This window comes from Cheilinus undulatus, linkage group 18 (assembly GCF_018320785.1).
Source record: "Cheilinus undulatus linkage group 18, ASM1832078v1, whole genome shotgun sequence".
Classification (NCBI taxonomy): domain Eukaryota; kingdom Metazoa; phylum Chordata; class Actinopteri; order Labriformes; family Labridae; genus Cheilinus; species Cheilinus undulatus.
The window spans coordinates 6,264,821-6,285,179 of NC_054882.1; the positions used below are offsets into that span (position 1 = coordinate 6,264,821).

Consider the following 20,359-nt stretch of genomic DNA (forward strand, 5'->3'; position numbering starts at 1 on the left):
AAATAAGATGCATACATGCAAGATAATAAGAAAAGTCATTAGAAATAACCAAATTTCCATGAGAAGCAATCAAATTTCCTTGTTGTCTTTGAAAAATGGAGTACAATAAGATGCATGCATGCTTATGCTTTTCCAATAAAGTGATTTTTGAACTTTTCTGCTGTGTCCTGTCTCGTGTTTATTTATGTTTTGTTCAATTTTGAGTCCAAACTGCAATGTTTTTTATTAAATACATTCTAATGATTGAAAAATTTCTAAAATATCGGTCCTGATTTCTCTTAAGGTGGTGGTTGGTAGGGATGAGAATTGAAATCTGGTACTAACATTTTACCTGCGCACCAGCGCATCCAATACCTACAGTACTGAATTACGAGACAGATTTTGGTGCTTCATTTCGGTACCCCCACCCCAACATGATACCCAAAGGAAAGGCATGAAATATGTTACGTTAAGAAGTTATACCTGTATCCTTTACTGATAGGTTCTACTATCTTATTTCTGAAATAGTAACCTCTATTTTGCTGTCGACCTTTAAAACACCCTTTTCTCTTTAAAGAATCTATTCAGGCACATTTAGGTATTGTCACCTTCTAAAAAGTGTCAATTTAGCACTGATGTCAGAGAAAACCCAAACGGTACCCAGCCCTAGTGGTGGGTCCTGATGCCCAACAGTTGAGAACCACTGTTATAGTATCTGGATTTGCAGAGTAAACATGCAGCTTTAGTTTCAATGAAAGAATTCAACATGTACATCCATAAATAACATTTTAGTTTTGGGTTTATTGATGTGATTGTCAAGTGCATAGCTAGATACAAGTGTATAAGACTTGGGCTAAACTAAACTAAGATTACAATTTACACTTGAACTATCATATTTGATCTTCACATCATATTTTGGGATCAAATATCTTCTTAAAATGTGCAAAACATTATGAATTAACCCCTTTCTTGCCCAAACATTTCAACACACTTCTTTTAATATCATCATCTCACAGAACATGACACGTATTTCTATTTGAAGGAAAAAAAATGGAATTATAAAAATTAATCTCAAACATTTACACAGGATGAAGGCCAGAAAGTACAGTTGCCTGTCTGGACCAGTGGTTTCCAAAGAAGGTTCCTTAAAGACCTACAGAGTACAGCAAAATTGTCATTTACATTTTTATCTCACTGCTTAAAAATCTAGGCAATTGTTACACTAACTACATTTTAGTTTTACTTTCACACATCAAGACAGAAGCAGACAAGCTCAGTTAAATTTGAAGATAATGTATAATAGCTCACATTTACCCCTAATGATTTTGTTATAACTAGCTTTCTAGTCTAGAAAGAAACAGGACAGTTCTTTTCAAGGAGTGATGTTGGTTAAAAAATAACATTTTTCAAGCAGTTGGTCTCGATTCTGAACAAGGGATACACCAATCAGATATGTACACCAGTGATGTGTAGGGTATTGATTACAATCAGGCAAATCCTGGGCATATATTTGGAAAAATTCTTAAATTAACCAACGTGTGGATGATCTAGCAGCATGTACAGGGCCATTTGCTTTAAGACAAAAACACAGAGCTTCCAATGCTACATGGACAGAGCTGAAGTAGTAGCAGTTTGATATGATTTCACACTTGCTTGTACATATTTTAAGGACAACTGTATCTGATATACCTCAAAAACAGGCCTTACTATATTATTTCTTATAGGAGAGCATGCCAGTCAATGCATCAATCCAATACCATCACTTTTTTCCATTCTGAATACCAACAACTTCTGCTCCTTCTTCTCCAAAACACTAGACCTTACAGCAAACAAATCTAATAACACTTTCTCTAACCAACCTCTTTTAACAGGCAAAGAAGTCTACTCCAAGGTTGACATGCAAAAGTTGTAAAATACAGGGTTATTACTGATACTGGTGCCAAAAATAACTGTTCAGCTCATTACTGATGCTGACACCAATGCTGTCTTCATGACATCTTTTGGTAAAAGACTCCCACTATGCCAACATTTTTTGCGTGTTTGACCATGAAAACAGATCAGTTTGTCCAACAGGTGACTTCTTCTGCCCAGTTAAAAAATCTCTTACTTGATTCACGACTCAACAACATCAAAAACAAACTCTCCTAGGTATGTGTGCAGTAAGCTGATTAAACGGTTAAATTCTGTAACACAGCTGCTCAGCACTAGTAGTCACCATAGCTCTGATTAATTGCTATACCCATGCTGCCACAATGCCCTTCAATCCGATGTAAACAACATGGACTGATAGCATCAATAGCATCTCATAGGTATAGCATTGTTTTGAATTATTTGGATCAGGAAATGGGGATAAAGTTGTACACAGGCTAAGTCAGTTTATACTCACATCTAAAGCACTGAGTGACAATATTCAGCTCAAGAATATGGGCGCTACCCTGGGGTGCTAGCATGCTAACCTTAGCTCCATTCTGTAAACCAACTTCACAACATTAACCAACTGCTGCTATGACTAAACATAATCTCAAATCATTCCCTTAGAAACACCTCTACTCACTCTCACACTCAGCATCACCAACAAACACAAACTAACTAAAAAGCTACATCATGACAAATACTCCCTTGCCTTTCCATGCTGTTGTTCTCAGTCACAAAGTTTATGATGCTGTTTGATATTTGAGCGATAAGGAAAAAATGCCCTGGCTCTGTTCTTACTGTGCAAGTACTCAATTGCATAACCAGTTATCATATATACTAGACTAGATATTCACCTGGCCAGTCAGGAGTGCCCGATTGGGCTGTGACTGGCCTCTTTGCCTCCAACTACCTGCACAACAAATGACTTAAAACTGGGATATAATCAGTTATTGAACAAAGGCTCCTTGATAATGGTAGAAACCAAAATCATAATGAGTTTGACTGACACTAAGATTATGATTATTAAACATTAGGGATGCTCAACATTTTTGCAGATATTGCTGATATTTCCCAGGTCATTTCAGCTAATATTGATGTCAGTTCTGACATATAAATGTAGGCCCTTTAAAAAAAAACTTTTAAGTTAAGAGATGAACAAGAAACACTCCTCTATCTTTCCCTGTATCACACTTTAAAAGTTTAAGGAGTTAGGACAAAAAAAGAAAAGACTAAAGCTAACATGGGGTCTGTTGGTCCAGCCTAAAACTCCACAAACTTATTCATATTTACGGACAATATTCACAGCCAACATAGGCCGATATTTACAGCCAAGCTAGGCTGATATTTAGAGTAAATAAAGGCCAATATTCACAGCTGATATAGGGCTATATTTATGGCCAAGCTAGCCTGATATTTAGAGCAAATAAAGGCCAATATTCACAGCTGATATAGGCCAATAGTTACAGCTGTATAGGCCTATATTTACAGTTGTATAGGCCTAGATTCACAGCCAACATAGGCCAATATCTACAACCAGTATAGGCTGATATTTACAGCCAGTATAGGCCTGTATTTACAAGTGATAAAGGCCTATATTTACAGCCAAGTTAGGCTGATATTTGGCTCTGGAGCTAGCTGGAGGGGTGTCAATTCACTCTTCAAGTACTGTTGAAGTGCCCTTGAGTAAGGCACTGAACCCCCAACAGCTCCTGGCAGCAGCAAGGCCATCGCTTTGACATCTCTCCATTAGTGCATGTCCATGGGGATCCTGTTTGTGCATGTTAGCATGTAACTCAGCCTATGTGTGTGTAGCATGTTCAACAACAGAGTGTAAACTGTGAATTTACCTTCAGGGATTAATAAAGTTTTTCCTATTATTATTATTATTATTTAGGCCAATATTGGTAGTTTAGAAAGACTGATAATTACAGCCAATATAGGCCAATAATTAAAGTTGATATAGGCCTTTTTCACAGCCACGTTAGACTGATAATCACAGCAAATAAGAGCCAATATTTACAGCCAATACAGGCTGATATTTACGGCCAGTGTAGTGGTTAAAGTATTCATATCTGCTTTAAGCTAATATCTGCTGGCATCAATGTCAAACTAATTATAGCCTTCATCCTTATTTAACATGTTTACCCACTGAAACTTGTCACTTCTCAAACCAAGCAGTGTGTGTGCAGTGGCTCCTTCTGCTCCTCACTTAAATTAAAATAAGAGTTGTTTTGGTGGGAGGGGCAGAGCATGCACAGTGTTGTAAAGGCAAGAAGTTTTCCCATTTGCCACACATGAGAACACCTACGATCTAAACAGGCACAGTAATTGCTTAATCTTGATTGTTTTGTTTTAATGAATATGGGAAGCCAAAGTCATAGCTGAACATAGCTCAACAACTCAAAAACTGTGTAACTTGGCCTGAAACCAGCCTTAAATAAAGGAATGATCCTATCATAATCCCACAATGAGGCAAACAGCTTCTTAATTAAACACAACACTTTGTTTGTGCTAAAACCACATCCCAGGTATCAGTATCAAGACTGCAAGAGTCTGATTGGTGCATCCCTGCAATGACCCAGATTCATCTGGAAGAACGGAAATGATCAGTGCAGCGTTTTGCTCACTGATTCTTTGAGTGCATAATTTCTAAGACATTATTTAAGAGCTTTGGAATGTTTATGACACATCACTCCTTATTAAAATACGTATTTGGATACCTATATATGTTTCTCTATATATTTACAAATAAATACAGACAATGCACTTGCATCTGTAGAAGCCAGATTTCCCACAATCAAGAGGATACTCAACAGTCCACATCCAGTTAAAGTAATCAGGTCCTGGCTCCTGAATAGACTAATCCTCACTGGATGAAAGCCAAAAGTCTTATCTTCAAAGTGCTTATCAGACAAGTGCAAACATCTCTATCATTTACACACAGCTTTGTTCTGCCTTCACAGACCACATATTTGCCCCAAGTGCACGAATAAATAACCTGAGATCCCAACCCAGAAACACTGAGTTCCGTTAGAAGAATAAGAAGGATAGATTTGGTTTCTTTTTAAAAGGGCTCACTTATTTTAACAGTTAAACGATAAAACACGGTCCAATTTGCCAACAGACATGAAATTAATGACATGATCAAAGGTCTGGCCAGTCAGCTATTATTATTACTATGGATAATTATTAAACAGCTGCCTAACGCCGTCCCAGCCTGTGACTACAATAAGGCACAGAACCCCTTAAGATCCTTCTTCCAAAGCCCTTAAAGCCTAATCTGCTCGTCCTTTAAAAAGCCATTAAGTCCCCTTAATTCTTAAACTTCCACGCCATCAGCAGTGCACAGGCGCCCACTCCTGCTGCCACAATGTACTTTGTATTAACGTGCAGCATGCGAGAAGGCTTCTTCCCTGAATCCTGCACCATCTTCGGCTCTGTGGAAATATCAGCTGGTGCAGGCTCAGAGGGGGGGTTGTAGTCCTCACTGGAAGGGGTTTTTACATCCGATACAGAGTCAGTAGGCTCGGCGGTTGCTAGTGGGGCAGGCTTGATCTCTTTGGCTGCTTCACCGTTGACAATTTGAGCCGGTGTTGGTGAGTTTTGTCCGGCTAGGTTGAGGATGGAAGGCTCCTCGCAAATTTGCCCAATGCTCTCAAGCACCTCCTGCATTTCCAAACTCTGAGAGGGAGAATCGTACTGATTTTCCTCCGGTTCGTTGTGGCTGTTAGCAAAGCCATTCTCCACGCATGGCACTTCAGAATTCACAATGGCAGACATGGCGGCAGAGCATGCAAGAGTGGGGTTGAGGATTACAGTTTCTGGTGCGTCTGCACTCATTTGCAAACGGCCACTATCTCCAGAGTAAGGAGAGCTGGGCACACAGATGGTAGGGGTGTCATCATGGTTCTGTGGTTGGACGCTGATGAGCTCGCCGGGTTTGCTCAGACACTCGCTCACGTCATCAAGGAGAGGGTCGTTCACCTCCTCAGCAGTAGCGAGCGGAGGGGAGAGGTTGGCTGTGATCTCTCTCTGAGGGCTGCTTTCAACAGCCTGTGGATGAAACAGATATAAAATGTTTTTTTTTAAATTTTAAATAGAGTTGGTTTATTTTTTCTAATGTCATCACTAGCTTTTATGTTTGAGAACTTCAAATCCGTGTAGTGCTTTTTAGTGACATCCCTTCAAATGATTTAAACAAAAACATTATAAATTTCAGAAAAGCAGTATTGGTTGCACAGCTTTTGTATTTAATTCTCTATTTTCTAGCAGTAAACAGTTTTTAATGAAAAAAAAAAGATTCTCCTCCACTGGATGAACAACACCAAGCTGATACCAAGCTTTATGATGTTTGACTGCTAGCTGTAATCAGATTAAAGGAAAATACTTCCGTTCTAGTTTCCAGAAACTTAAAGAAAGTGTGTGGCAAGGGCCAAGGAAAAACTGTTTAATTATAGCCTTGATCCACACCTGAGTAACCCAACTAGAGCAGCACCAGTGTCTAAATAAATGAGTTAAAAATTCATCCAAACTAAACAATTTGCCAAAAAGCTTAGGAGATATGAAGATGGCAAACTAGGGAACATGAACACAGAGAAAAAAGGATTTGAAAAGTGTTTTTCCCCACAATCCAGTGATGCAAATGCCATCAGGGAAGATTAAGGTTGGGTGATGTGGCCTCAGAAATTCTCAGAATTTTTCACTCTAAACTCAGTTTATGATTTTTATGATTATTATGTGGATAAAGAAAATAAAATGATTAAATTGTGGCAGATTAAGGGATGTCCAGGTATAGTCTCACTGGGGAAAGAATAGCTTCGTAGTCAAGAGATTCACCTCCAGTTTTTACTGCACAGCTGCTCAAATGCATGAGGGTGAAAAAGTGAGATAATGCAAAAATTATTCATATGTTTCTCATCCTGATCAGATGCCTCAGAACAATTAGCAACAATGCTCCAACTAGTTATCTAAAGAAAGAGAATAATGTAACACAACAATGCTCCACTTAAACAGACATTTATGATGTACTTTGATAAAAGTCTGTTGTTTAGTGTCGTACTTCCATTGCTCTATAGTTGGCTTTCTGAACATTAAACAAAGTGATGTCACTTTTGGAAATTCTTCAAGCACTCAAAAGACTCAAAATGCTGTCTAATTAGACAACGTGCTCTTGATACCCCGGTTATTTGACAGCTGAGGGTTTTGATTACACTTACATTTTTCCTTTCCAAAACCAATTCTGACACCAGTGTAAACTTTCTGGACTGTGGTGTGGAAAACTGGCACATTATTTTAGCCCTTCAGGGAACTCAGAACATGACTCAACGAATAGAATGGTAATGCATAGCCTCCCTGTGAAATTTAAAGTTGTTTTCCTGCTCTTAATTGTGAGTTCTACTGCTAAATATTAAAATAACAATGATTCACGGGGCCTTTTCAGTCTCTCTATCTGCCTTCCTCTCCATCAGGCTCCAGTCAGGCCATCTCAACAATGATCTGCATGTTTAAGCACGCACAGTTTGACAAGCATGATGTGATGACGGAACAGCCAGAGCATTCTGAGAAAGTTCGCTAAAGTCAATAATGATCCAAAATGGATAAAAAAAATGTATAAAAAGATGTTTAATGTCAGATCCAAGTTCAAAGCTTGTTCAAAAGGGCTACAGAGGCATGGATAGTGTCAATGGGAGGAAAAACGTAAGAGGCTGTGATTTATGGTTAAAGTTGTTTAACTTTTAATAACCTGTGTCACTTCTTGTCATATACAACAAAACCAGTCTGTAAGCGTTTTTAACAATGTACAACAATGTATGCAGGGAATAATGAATGCAATGCTGGCTCCAAATTTTGCTGCTGCAGTGGGTCCCTTTCTCTCCTTCCTTCACTGCTCTAAAATCGGTAGTTTGTGCAATGTTTTCTAGCAGTAAAGAAGAATTGATTTACAGTTTCTAATTTGTAATATATAGCAGTGTTTCCCAACCATTTTCCTTGGAGCGCCCCCTACATGTACCTAAGAAAAGCAGAACCCCCCCAGGACCCAAGAGAGGAGAAAAAGATACACACTGCCGCCAAAAGTCAGCACTGATTTTAACCGTTTCACTGATAAAACCCTAAAAAAGGCCTATGCATGCTTTTCTTATCAAAATACCTTTACATAAACTACTAAATGACTGCTTTATCATGGTTTTAGTCAATATTTGCAAATCTAATTTTGGCAGCCTCAGAGCAGACAAAGCCTTGATCTTTGGTGTCAATCCTGGGGGGTCCCAGACTCCAGGTTGGGAACCAACGGTATATAGCATAGCAAAATGAAGCAAAATTAAAAGTTGAACAAAATTGTATCGGATATGTGCATAAACATGTACTCGCTGATACCAGTACGAGCATTTTAAGTAGCATTGGATGGATGATCGAAACTGGTTTGTTGCTTTAGTGGTTGTGTGTTTCTTTAGTGACGTTTTAATGCCGCAGCCTAAAGGAATCTGACTAGACAAGCTCTTGACTTAATCCCACATCCTTTTCAAACAGAAAGTGCCTTAAAAAATCTCTACATTTTTTTGTTTTGCCTAACTATGACTTAGTATTAATACTTTTAAAGATGTTTTCAATAAGCAAAAATGGCAGCATTATTACAGGTACATAAAAGAATCTATCATGCAAAAACTTGATAGAAAAAAAGAGATTCTGATGCTATTTTATTATATTCAATAAATTTGCCAGGTGAGTACCAGAGACTGACAGTGCAGGGTATCTTTTTAAATCCCACCATCCTTATATTAGTATATTTTAGTATTCACCTGTGTAGTAGAAGGTTTGGATGTGTCTTCAGGCTCCAGGGCCGCAGCAGGAGGGGTGGTGTCCTGGACTGGACGCCTCTCCGGGGTCAGCATAGTGACAGGAGCACCATCAGCCACGTCTGAGTCGTTCTCAGTAGGAGAGGGACTCCGTGGTGGCATGGCCTCTGTGGTTGTTGTTGTCTGGAGGAGGTCTGAGCAGGCTGGAGTATCAATTTCACTCAGCTCCACAGGATCAGATGCTTCAGGAAGCTCCACATCATCGATTGATACCTCCTCCTTTTCTACGCTCACTTGATCGGGGATCACGCCATCATCAGCGGAGATGGCCTGGACGTCTGATTCAGAGTTTTCCTCTGGCTCCTGGTGAAAATTGATATCCCTGTGAGGCGCAGGGGGTGCACTTGCTTGGGTATGTGGCGTTGCAGGGGAAGGTGGAGGTGTTGATGGAGGAGGAGCCACTTCAATCTGAGCCGCCTTTGGAGGCTCAACGGTGGGCTCAGAGGGAGGGATGTCCTCAGGAACCTGGGCTGCAGGAATCTGGGGGGGCTGTGGCTGCACTGGGACTTGGAGAGGCGGTGAAGGCTGAGCTGCTGGCTCTGGAGGAGTCGATGCCTCAGCTGGCGTAGAAACAGCAGCCTGACTGTTTTCCCCGTTCTCTGGCATGGGCGGATGACTGGCAGATGGTGCTGGATGGACTTGTGCCCGGACGGCAGTCGTCGCAGGGGAGCTGGGGTTGGAATCTGGGGCAAAGCAAACAATGTTATTTTAATCTGATATGAATGCACATGACCTCAGCTAACACTGACAATATTCATTAAATCACATCCCATTTATCCAATTTAACAGTCATTTTAAAACCAGAATCTTGTGAGAGATGGATCAGAACAAAAATGTTTTAGTCTTGCATATACTACATTTCATCCGTTGCAGTGTGACTATTTAATTTGTCATTTTTTACTGTTTTTTTCAGCTATAAAACCGTTTGTATTGCTCTCTTGCACTCTTTACAAACTCAGTCTTTAAAATACATGCAGCAATTAATCCCTGAAGCATTTTGAGAACATGAATAAACAAAACCTTACACTGACAGACCTTTATAGACTTCATAGCAACCATACTTATGCGTTACTCTGGTGAATAAAGAACGAATATTGCGGAAACAAGGATATGAAAGAGAATGGTAAATAAAGCTATTAAACTAAAAGGTTGCATAATGCAGAATGCATCTAAATGAGAAAATGTTCTAAATATAGAGCATAAAGCTTTTAATCTTTGAGGCAATTTAGTTTTAAGCCTGAACTCTTAGCTCTAGCCTCAGGAAGATGTTACAGACCAGTAAGAGCATTCAAAAATGTTAATAGCAGTTATTTTATTTGGTTAACACCATGATAAAGCAACAAACAGCAGAATGCACAATTTCATATCTCCCAGCCTTTCGCTGTGTCTTTTTTTCTTAATATCTTTGGCGTTTAGTTTCTGCTGTTTGGCTATAATAAATGATTCTTCCTTTACATTTTTCTTTTATTTCTTATAATGCATGCATGCATTTTGCATTTACATTATGTGGGCTATTTGGCAGGGGTGGAAAGTAAGTAATTACATTTCCTCAAATTACTGTAATTGAGTAACTATACTTTTACTGGAGTACAATACTGTTGTACTTTTTCCACCTCTGTTGACTACTTAAGCACATAATAAGGGATTGATGGCAGATTTTCCCATCATGCTCTTGGGCAGAGTGTTTGGATGTGTTTCGTTGTGTTTGAATGTTGCCTATTTTGGGGCTATTTTGGTCATATTTCTGGTGGATTGTTTTTGATGTGACAAATTTGCACCCTGAATGAAGTCATCCACTGAGTTAGAGTTCTCTTTTGTGACTTAAGTAGCCCCCGAGGGTATTCTTCATCAGTATGCATTGCCTTGCTATGAGATTTACCTGTTGCCCACCTTGCCACTTCTTTTCATGAGTTGCTGCAGCTCCATCATACTGTAAAATATTTAACATTTTTGAAGCGTAGTTTCACTACATGTGGTATAAACCATTGAAATACTGTATAAGTATTTAATTTAACTCTATATGAATTTTATTAAAACTTTTAATTTTGCTGTGTATTTGACTTTATTATAGAGATGGGACTGTACCTGAACGACCTTGTTGGAGATCCATTCTCATGTTTTTCTTGCTAATAAGGAAGGATCATATTTTACTGTTAAATTCCTCAGCAGATACTCAGTACTTAAAGTAAACTTTTATCTTAGCTTTTAACTTTAACTTGAGTAAATTTATAGACCAGTACTTTTACTTGGACTTAAGTAAATTTAACCAGACTAACTGTACTTTCACTTAAGAACAATAGTCGTGGACTTTTCCCATCTCTGCTATTCAGTTTCTATCTAACCAAAAATCCTTAAAAATGTCAGCTTTTATGTCTATTTTCTTCCTGCGTCTCTGTTTAGTAGGAGCAGGATGAAAACATTACCCCACAGAAGGATTTCTTATTAGTCGATTAAAAATTTTCATTCCTAAGTTCGAAAACCGAGACATTTAATATCTTCATAGAAAACATTTGTTGATGTGAGAAGTTGAAGGAAATTACAGCAGACAATGCATGCCCTGTTTTCTGAAAGAAGAAAATCAAAGTAACACAAATCATGCTCATCCTTACATGGGTGCTGGATCCCAACAAAGTCTCTCGATAATGCAAAGAGGTCGACACATAAGCAGGCTCCCATTCAAAAATGTATAATAGATTTACAAGACTGAGGAAGAGCATGTTGGCACAAAAGGCCACTACAAAACACACTTTAATGTTTAAAGAGTGAGGGTAAACAAAGAAAAAGACTTTAGCTGATGTAGGTCTGTAGGTCCAGCCTAAATGCCCCAATTTTTTTTTACATGGTCGATATTTACAGCTGATATGTGGGTTACAAATACCAGCTGGAATTTTCATATCTCTAGATACCAATATTTAACACTTCAGGCTACTATCTGCAAATGTCAAAAATATCTGCAAATGTCAATATCATGCTGAAAATATTGTGTATTCCTAGCTGAGATTATCATTCGTGTTCGCACGCTACTGTTAGCAGATGACTTGGATATTGTTTTGTGAAAAAGTAAAAGAAAATGACAGTAATCAATACTTTTTAATTGAGATACTTTGCATACTTCAGAATCGAAATGCAACTTGAATAAAGGTTTAAGGTGTTAGAAATAATATATCTCCAAACAATGTTTATCTCTTCAAATGTAGCTGATATTTTGGAATTTGGAGCTTCATTCCCTGGCCAAAACTCTCCAATCCTCCCACAGATTGCTCTCACAACAGCTCCACCAGGAGAGGCTTGGAGTTGTAGATTTTCTCTGGAGGTCAGTCCTCAAGGACAAGCTGTTTTGCTTCAACAGTATTAACAACCTTTCAAATCTCTGCATGCTTGCTTCTACTTAAACCGTCCGAGCATGTGTAAAGAGAGATGACTGTAAACTTCAGGCCTTTAAAGTCACACTGAGCCAATAATAGACCAAAATGATGATCTTTGTCCAAACAGCATATGCTGTGATTAATGTTCACCAGTAGGAATAGTGCATGAGCTAGTTATGCAAACACTGCAGCCATCAAATAATATTTTTGTTTGTGGTTGTAATAATTTGGTCCTTACAGCATTTTTTGGAGAATACTACATTTATTTGTGCATTTTTTCTGTGATGTGATCTATTCAAATCTAGTAAAAAAATTCCAAAGTTTATTCACTTTATCACAGCCCCCTTTAAAAGGGTATTTTACCAGTGTTACTCCTCTACAACTGTAGGGACTACAGGGAGTGAGAGCAATGTTTTGATATCCTAGTGCTGATTTCAATACTTTCCAGTGTTTGCGTAGAATCCACTCATGCAATGAAGATAAAATATTCCTGCCATTTTTTAAAATGAGCCTATGTGTCTGAAAAATAAATATGTAATACAAAGAGATGATTAATCCACCTGCTGACTCACTGCTGGCTCCTTTCAGAGATTCGTACTCGGCTCTGATCTCAGCTGCGATGGTCGGATGCTCACACGCCTCGAGTGCAGAGATGAATTCTTCTGGCCAGTTCTCCCTTCTCTTCAGACAGTCCAGGAGAAGCATCATGCCATCGTAGTTCCCGTAAGTCTCTCTTTTTGCCTCTACGGTCTCCTAAAAACATCATATGACAAGTCATACCTGGTCTTTGGCTCCACCTGCACAATGGTGGGTATTAAAGAGAGTGCCAAACTCCTTCTTTTGGCAACACCTGCCTGTATTGGAGAGACTTTTTCCTGTGTATATCAATTCATATTTAGGCCAAAGGGGGCAGAATGGATTGGAACAATGCCCTTTCACAACTGCACAAAACTCCTGAAAATGTTCTGAATTTACCTGGGTGAGCTATATGTGTGAATGCATAGGTTTTCTCCCTGAAGTTTCCCTGCTATCCTCCCACCTACTCCACCCCTACACTGACTAGGGGGCAAACTGAAAGCTTCCTCTTGCAAGGGGTAATGTTAACAAGTCAGTAGGGGAATTTTCTAAGTAGGCTATTTTGAAAATTTCCCCAAAAATTCCAGGTTTGCATTTGCGAAACAGGCTTGGTCAAGGTAGCAAAGAGGGTCTCCACATACTTCTTATTGTTTGTTTTGAAACCCAGATATTGCATCACTATTTTCTCAAAGTGTGGAATCTACTTGACTATAATCAGCTCAAAAACACCTGAAGAAAATATCTCAATACAAGCAAGCTGTAATTATTAATAAAGGTGAAATACATGTAGCCCTACATTTGCCTGTACAATAGATTACTCAGATATTACTCAAATAGGTCAACAGTTCAAGATCCTCATTCCAAATAAAACTTACCCTGTCATGATCTGTTAAGCATGGCAGATGAGGTAGTATTTCCCTCACTTTCACCTTGGACACAATTGTTGGCATATTTCGCCGCAAGTATCCTTTGTAGAGTTTGTCCCTGGCATATGCCATCTGTGAAAAGAGAAAGAAGACAAAAACATTTAAGACTTTAAGTAAAGAAATTTAACCCAGGTGGAATTTTTGGTTTACACAGGCACACATTTACAGTTCTTTTACAACATGGGTGATGTGAAAGTACCTAAAAAATGCTTGATCATCTGTGGAAACTACAGAATCAATTCGGGGATTTTTACTCTATGAAACTGAAAGTGAAAGTGAAGGTCAGCCATCGTGCTGCAGCCATGGAGGAAAAGGGAAAAAAATTTTCCTGTCTTTTTCATTTCATCATATCTTTGACTGTGTATTTATTAAACATTTATTCGATGAGACAAGCCTTATTGACATTATAAGACTTTTTAATAGAACCTGAACCAATATAGAGGCAACAGAATTTCAAACAGTGCACAGGAAAGCAATAAAAAGCAAACACAGCAAATAGAGTAACAACCTTTAGACAAATATGCATGAAAGGCACAAAAGGAAACACATCTAGCGGTGGAAGTGGTCACAAATTCTAATAGAATTAGCCTCAAACCGGCTCACTATATTTTTAGGAGAAGATTATGTGAGTCACACAGCCTCAATCCTTTTTCCTTTTTTTTTTTACAGGGAGGACAACGCTCTGCTTTATTTCAAGGTTGCAGCTGTCTGGAGTAAGGAGAAACCAAACAGGCCTGGACTGGTTAGTTACTGATTAAACACCTCTACACTCCGGTTTAATATCTGAATTTTAAATATGAAGCATGATAGTATAACCCCCGACACACAGACACATTCCTGTGGTTTTTCAGGGTCAAACAGAAAGCATTTTTGTGTTGAATACACCTTAAATCCTTCACTTTGTTTGTACCCAAACAGTCGGGAGCAGTTATCTGTCGGCAGGTTAAGTCAAGAGGAACGTTTTCATGGGATGATCTGTCATTATAGGCCAAGTCAAATGGAGCAGTACGCTTAAGTTTAGTGTAAACGTCACACAGCAGCAGCGTCTGGATGTGGAATAAATGTCAAAGGAGCAAAGTCTTCCTCTCTGTATCATTAGCCTACAAGGTTTATGTGACACACAGAAGTGCAGTCAGACAGGGAGGTAGTACTACAGTGAGACAGAGCCTGAAAACTACAACTACCAATGCAGTTAGTGTGACTGTTTTTTGAATTTTGCAATGTGAAATAAAACCTTAATTATCATGGATCCCAACTTGACCTTAATCTGTGAATTTAACTAATTATTACATTGCTATCTAATGCATTTTACAAAAATATTGATTGCTGGTATTTTTAACCTGAAATAATGTTACAAAAATAGCCTAATGCTTTGTTTCAGAGAGCCCAGAAAAACTACATTCATGATAATGAAGGTAGTGTTTAAGTAAGATATAGTTTATTCTAACTTTTTCCAAAGTTTTTCCAGAAATTTTAGTGCCTTTATCAACTACAGGGTTTTTAAACCATATTGCTTTACTGCAATCTAACTTTATGTTTCTAAAGTTTCAGAAAAAACTGAAAAAAAAACCCTCAGTGTCTTCTTTTAAATCTCTTCTTAAAAGTCACAACTATTCATTTACTTTTCTTAACTGATGCTGTATTTTTGTGCTTCTTTACATGGCTTATATTGAGACCAGGGATGCATTCATGCATTGGTTCAACAGTTACATTGGTCCTATTCACAAACATCGGCCATTCTCCAAATAATTTGGAAAGATATCAGTTACCAATGTTTATCTGCTGTGTCCAGTTTAATGTTGTCATCAGGTATAAGTAGTTCAAATAATTGAGATTTAGTCAAACATAGAGCTAATCGCAAATTAGATTAAATCGCAATATGGCTTGATGCAATTTTCAAATCGCAGAAGACTCAATATTCCTTTCACCTGAAGTTTGTGTCAAAATACCAGCTTAAAAACGTTTTTGCAGAAGAGATATATTATGCAAAACATATGCAATCATTCAATTGGCATATTTTAGAATAATCTACTAAAAAACCCTACTTCCTAAATTTTTGTATGTTTTTCTTATTAAATATGAGAATGACATAAAAATGACCATTCCCTTTAAAACAACAATTCATACCCAATTGTCAATATAAGTCAAAATCATCATAATTTGATATTTTTTCAAAATTGTCCAGCCTTGGTTTAATCAACTATTGTGTTTGGTTATTGTATAGAATGACTTGTTGCTTGTGTTTGCTGGAAAATAAATAAGATGAGGAACTTAAGAGATAATTGCAAATTAAATCACAATCGCAATATTGTGGGAAAAAAACCTGCATAGATTGTTTTTCCAAATTGTTCAGCCCTTGTTGTTTCATTGTTTATTTGTTTTATTTTGTCTATTTATATATTTCTTTTTTGCATTCCTTTCTTGATTTAACAGTGCAAATGCAAACATATTTGTCACTATTTAACTGTATTATCTTTTACTCTTTTTCACCTGGCCTCCTTAAAACTGTTGGCATCTTGTTGCTCTTCCAGTTAAATGTACAAAGGTGTTATAAAAATCTAATTTTCTCTCTGGGATTAATCAAGTACTTCCTCTCTCTATATTATCATCATTTTTTTAATCATTATCAGTAGAAGGAGTATTAGTAGTATTGTGATTTGCTCCCAAATTCAGAATGGTGATATTCTTTCACGTTATTGTGTCCTAAGTTCAAGGGAAGAGAATGAATCATTATATATATTAAAATGCAAATAATATTATTAAGTATAGTCCAAAATCTTTGGGGTATTTTGTTCCATGTTATATCATATATTTGTATTAGGGATTATCAAGGCAGTGAAATAGTAATTTTTCAAATTATGATCTAAGAGCTAGTTTGGATACTTCATCGCAGTAAATCACACTTTTGAAAGCATTTTCAATAATTCCATCACATTGCATTTCAAACACCAATTGTAACTCTACACTGGCTATGTGAAGCAATTCTTATAGTTGTTGCAATCTGGTATGGTTTGGATGTACATCACAGAGATATATTCTATGATCTTGACTTTTAGATTTCTCTTGTGTGTACAATAGGGAGTATTAACTGTATAGTAGCGCTCACTTCTGATGGTACCCATTGCAGCCAGTGGAATCTTAACAAAAAAGCATAATCATTAAATAGTCCCTTTTGTGTTATTGTACAAGCATGGTGGAGGGAGACACTCATTAAGTTTGAATAACATGTTGAATAAATAAAATGATTTCCACATATGCAGGTAATAAAAATTATTTGAACATACTTAAAATATGCCACATTTCTACAAAGTTTAAACTGTGAAATGCTACAAAAACTACACAGTGTACCTTTAAATGAGTAATGCATTGCTACGTAAGTGCAATCAGAAAACTTAACTTAGAAGTAGATGGCAGCTATGAAATGCCTATTCTGTCAAACATAGTGTTTAACACCAGTGTGCATCAAGAAATATGAAGGAGGAGTGTAAGTACAAAATGACTCACTGATGTTCAGTGATCTTCTGTTAATGAGTTCACATTTAGTCATCTTCTCTGTGTTGATAATTATGCAAAAATTGTCTTTTTTATGCTTCACTAGTATGAAGCATATTTACTGCACAAATACTTAACTAGTATTTGGGACAGCTGTGGCTCAGTAGGTGATTTCCACATAATGAAGGGTGTGGGTTTGATACCCAGTTCCTGCAATCACATGTTGATGTGTCCTTGGGCAAGACCCTTAACCCCAATTTGCTCCCACTGCTACGTTAGTGGCATTTAAATGGGTATAGATGTGTATAAATGGGAGAGTTAATACTGATGGCCAATCTCCATAGCTAATCTGCCGTCAGTGTGTGAATGTGGAGTGAATAGAGTCAAAAGGTAGGTGGGACCTGCAATGCTAAAGCGCTATATAAGCTCAAGTCTATTTATTTGTACTGTCACTTCCGTTCAGATAAAACTTCTGCTTTTATTTATTTATTTTTATACCTGCTTTTATTTTAAAAGTCAGCACGAAACTTCCAGTGGATCAGAAGTTACAATACCGAACTTGCAGTGGGCAGAGAAGTGAATGTAAATAGCAAAAGTGAAATTTAATAAGTAAGACATTTGCCATCACGTGGCGCTGATGGTTTTGAGACATTCAGAGACACAGCAGTGTTTCTTAGTAAGAGTTGGAAGACGCTACAGTGACTAATAGGATCCAGCTGCAGCCTTGCAAGTAAGGCTTAACTACAGTGTGCCTACATTAACAAAATAGCATGCGACTATTTTGATTATAATTTGAGAACCTCCTTGAAGCCTTTACATTTACATGACAACAAAATGTCTGCCCTGGTGTCTGTAATTTGTTTCAGTTTATTGCTATATGCATCTATATTGCTTACTGGCAAGATATTCAACTAATAAATGCTGGTCTGAATAAGGCTCATAACGGTAGCCATACAATTCAGGTAGTTTAAGTGTTCAAAAGAAATGTCTAAAGTGAATGTCTATTTAATTTTTCAAGCATGCATCTAAGTGTAAAGTGTTGACAGATTGCAGATTAACAAGGCAAGGAAAGTGGAGTGGGAGGGGGAGAAATGAATGACCTCTAAACTGTCAGGTCATGGCAGTCCTTTTCTTGCACGTCTCCTTGACTTTCCCAGACTGTGGATCAAATTTCGTTCCTATCAGATCATAAAAAGGTGCCTAGAGAATCAAGATTGCAAATATGACAAGAAGTGAAAGTAACAGCTATCAAGACATGCATGTTTGTATGAGGAAATAAAGTCTCAAGCACATTATTTGAGGAAAACAACTCCCTCAGAAAGCTTGGGGGAAACTGTACAAGAACAATGGGGACACTTAAGGCCGACATCTATATGAAAACTACTAAAATATGATGCAAAAACTACTTTTAGGGTTTATTTTCGGGGTAAAAACTATTTGAAAGGATTTGGGGGACTTAATTCAGACTGTGCACACTGATAATGGGGACTGACATCATTATATTGTCATATAATGTTGCATAAGTCATCAACACTGCGACAAAACAGTAATTAAACTAAGCTAGCAGTCTTAACGTTTGTACAAGCTACTTTAAAATAAATAAATACGACACAACCTAACTCAATCCATCTGTTTCCTTAGCAAGCAAACAAACACTGACTTAAACATTCAATAAAAGAGCATTCTCTAGTTCAAATTCAACTAATTTATCGTAATTTCATAAAGAAAGTCATTACCTTTGCTGTTTTTGGTGTCCAAACGGTCGTGACTCCTCAGACGATCCACTCCACTCTCACTACAGCCTGCGCTGTGGACTTCCAGAACACATCTGCGCAGCGGTTCCTGAGGTGCTCTGCGTTCTGCCTTCCTATTGGACGACAGCGCCGCCAGTCAACTCTTCCACCAATGAGATTGAGATAAATCATCAAAGGAGGCGGGAGGTGCTTAATCTTGACCCCAAACGTGACATTTCCTGTGCTGTACGATTTCTGGTTGACATCTGTCTCTAATCCCTGATCCTAATCCGTTCACATGGACACTCACACATAGTAGGAGACAGAGAGAGAGGAGGGGACTAACTGTGTTATTAATACATGTCAGGAGAACATATTTAACCCACATAGGACAACTACAATATTATTTTCAGATTAAAATAAAGATGGGAGTCCACCAAGGATAATCCAGGAGCACTGAGGCTGACATTAGGCAAATAAAAAGAAGCATAGGCATTGTTTTTTCTGAGTAAAGCTAGTAACTTCCTCTTGAATAACCCTGTTCTATCATTAGTTGACTTTACTGTGACATAATATATTTTCCTCTTAACTGTACTTTATTTGGTATCTACTGTTATAGATCTAAACACCTGATAAGATTGTCAAAACATTCAATACTTAAATTCTTTACTATGCATGTGTTTCAAAACTATAGTATACATTTGTACTTAAAAATGCCTAAGTAATATAACCACATTCATTGTATTACAATTGTGTAATAGAGATAAATAAATCCATCAATTATTGCAGGAAAACTCCTACCCACTGTCTAAATTGCACTAAAACATTGACCAAATCTCAAAACCAAACTTGTGAATAAATTTGTCTACAACTTAATATTTTAAAACAAGTAGTTATTTGACTTGATGCCATAAAGTTCATTTTTGTAGCCATCATGTGAAAACATATATCAGTGTTGTTAAATTTTATTAATATTATATCCACATTTAAAATTCTAGTATAGCTCCCTCATAATTTGTAGACTTATAATGTGACTTCCATAATACTGTATCAATACACAATGATTGCACTTTAGTAATACAGTTGGTTAAAATTATTATATTATAGTATTGGTACATTTGTTTGTGTTTCAAACTGAATACCCAGGCCAAACTGATTTAAACATTTGACCCCTGTAAAGGTAACTTCTTTGCAGTTGTATAACAAAGTAACATATCAATTAAATACTCCCTAACTCAATAAATTAAACAGAACTTAAGAAAATATACTTTTATTTAATTTGCTGCCAAAATGTTTTGCTTATTGATTTGTTTTCATGTCCAGCACAGATTAAAATGCAGTCATCTGCACTGAATCATCATTGATCTGTTCAAACGCTATAAATAACTGATATAGCAGTTTTAATTCATTTCTAATCCATAATTTCTCCTCCATAATCCATCATTTCCTGTGTGTGCTGCCTTTGGAACATGTGTAAACAGCAGCAGAGTGCAAAACAACACTAACACTTGGATTGGATT

At 37.4% G+C, this 20,359-nt stretch overlaps 1 protein-coding gene across 3 annotated transcripts; it reads right to left on the reverse strand.

Annotated features, from left to right (window-relative positions):
- Positions 1-96: 96 nt before the first annotated feature.
- On the reverse strand, positions 97-18,920 carry mavs (mitochondrial antiviral signaling protein). 3 transcript variants are annotated; one of them, XM_041813544.1, is made up of 6 exons: positions 18,843-18,913; positions 18,207-18,306; positions 13,564-13,686; positions 12,673-12,865; positions 8,691-9,430; positions 97-5,946 (listed from the first exon to the last, which is right to left on the reverse strand). In XM_041813544.1, the coding sequence occupies exons 3-6, from the start codon at positions 13,684-13,686 to the stop codon at positions 5,206-5,208; spliced, it is 1,797 nt and encodes a 598-aa protein (XP_041669478.1). In that variant the 5' UTR covers positions 18,207-18,306; positions 18,843-18,913; the 3' UTR covers positions 97-5,205. The 3 variants fall into 3 exon arrangements, with proteins under 3 accessions (XP_041669478.1, XP_041669479.1, XP_041669477.1); XM_041813545.1 differs by lacking the exon at positions 18,207-18,306 and having other exon boundaries at positions 12,685-12,865; positions 18,843-18,920; XM_041813543.1 differs by lacking the exon at positions 18,207-18,306 and having other exon boundaries at positions 18,843-18,920.
- Positions 18,921-20,359: the final 1,439 nt, after the last annotated feature.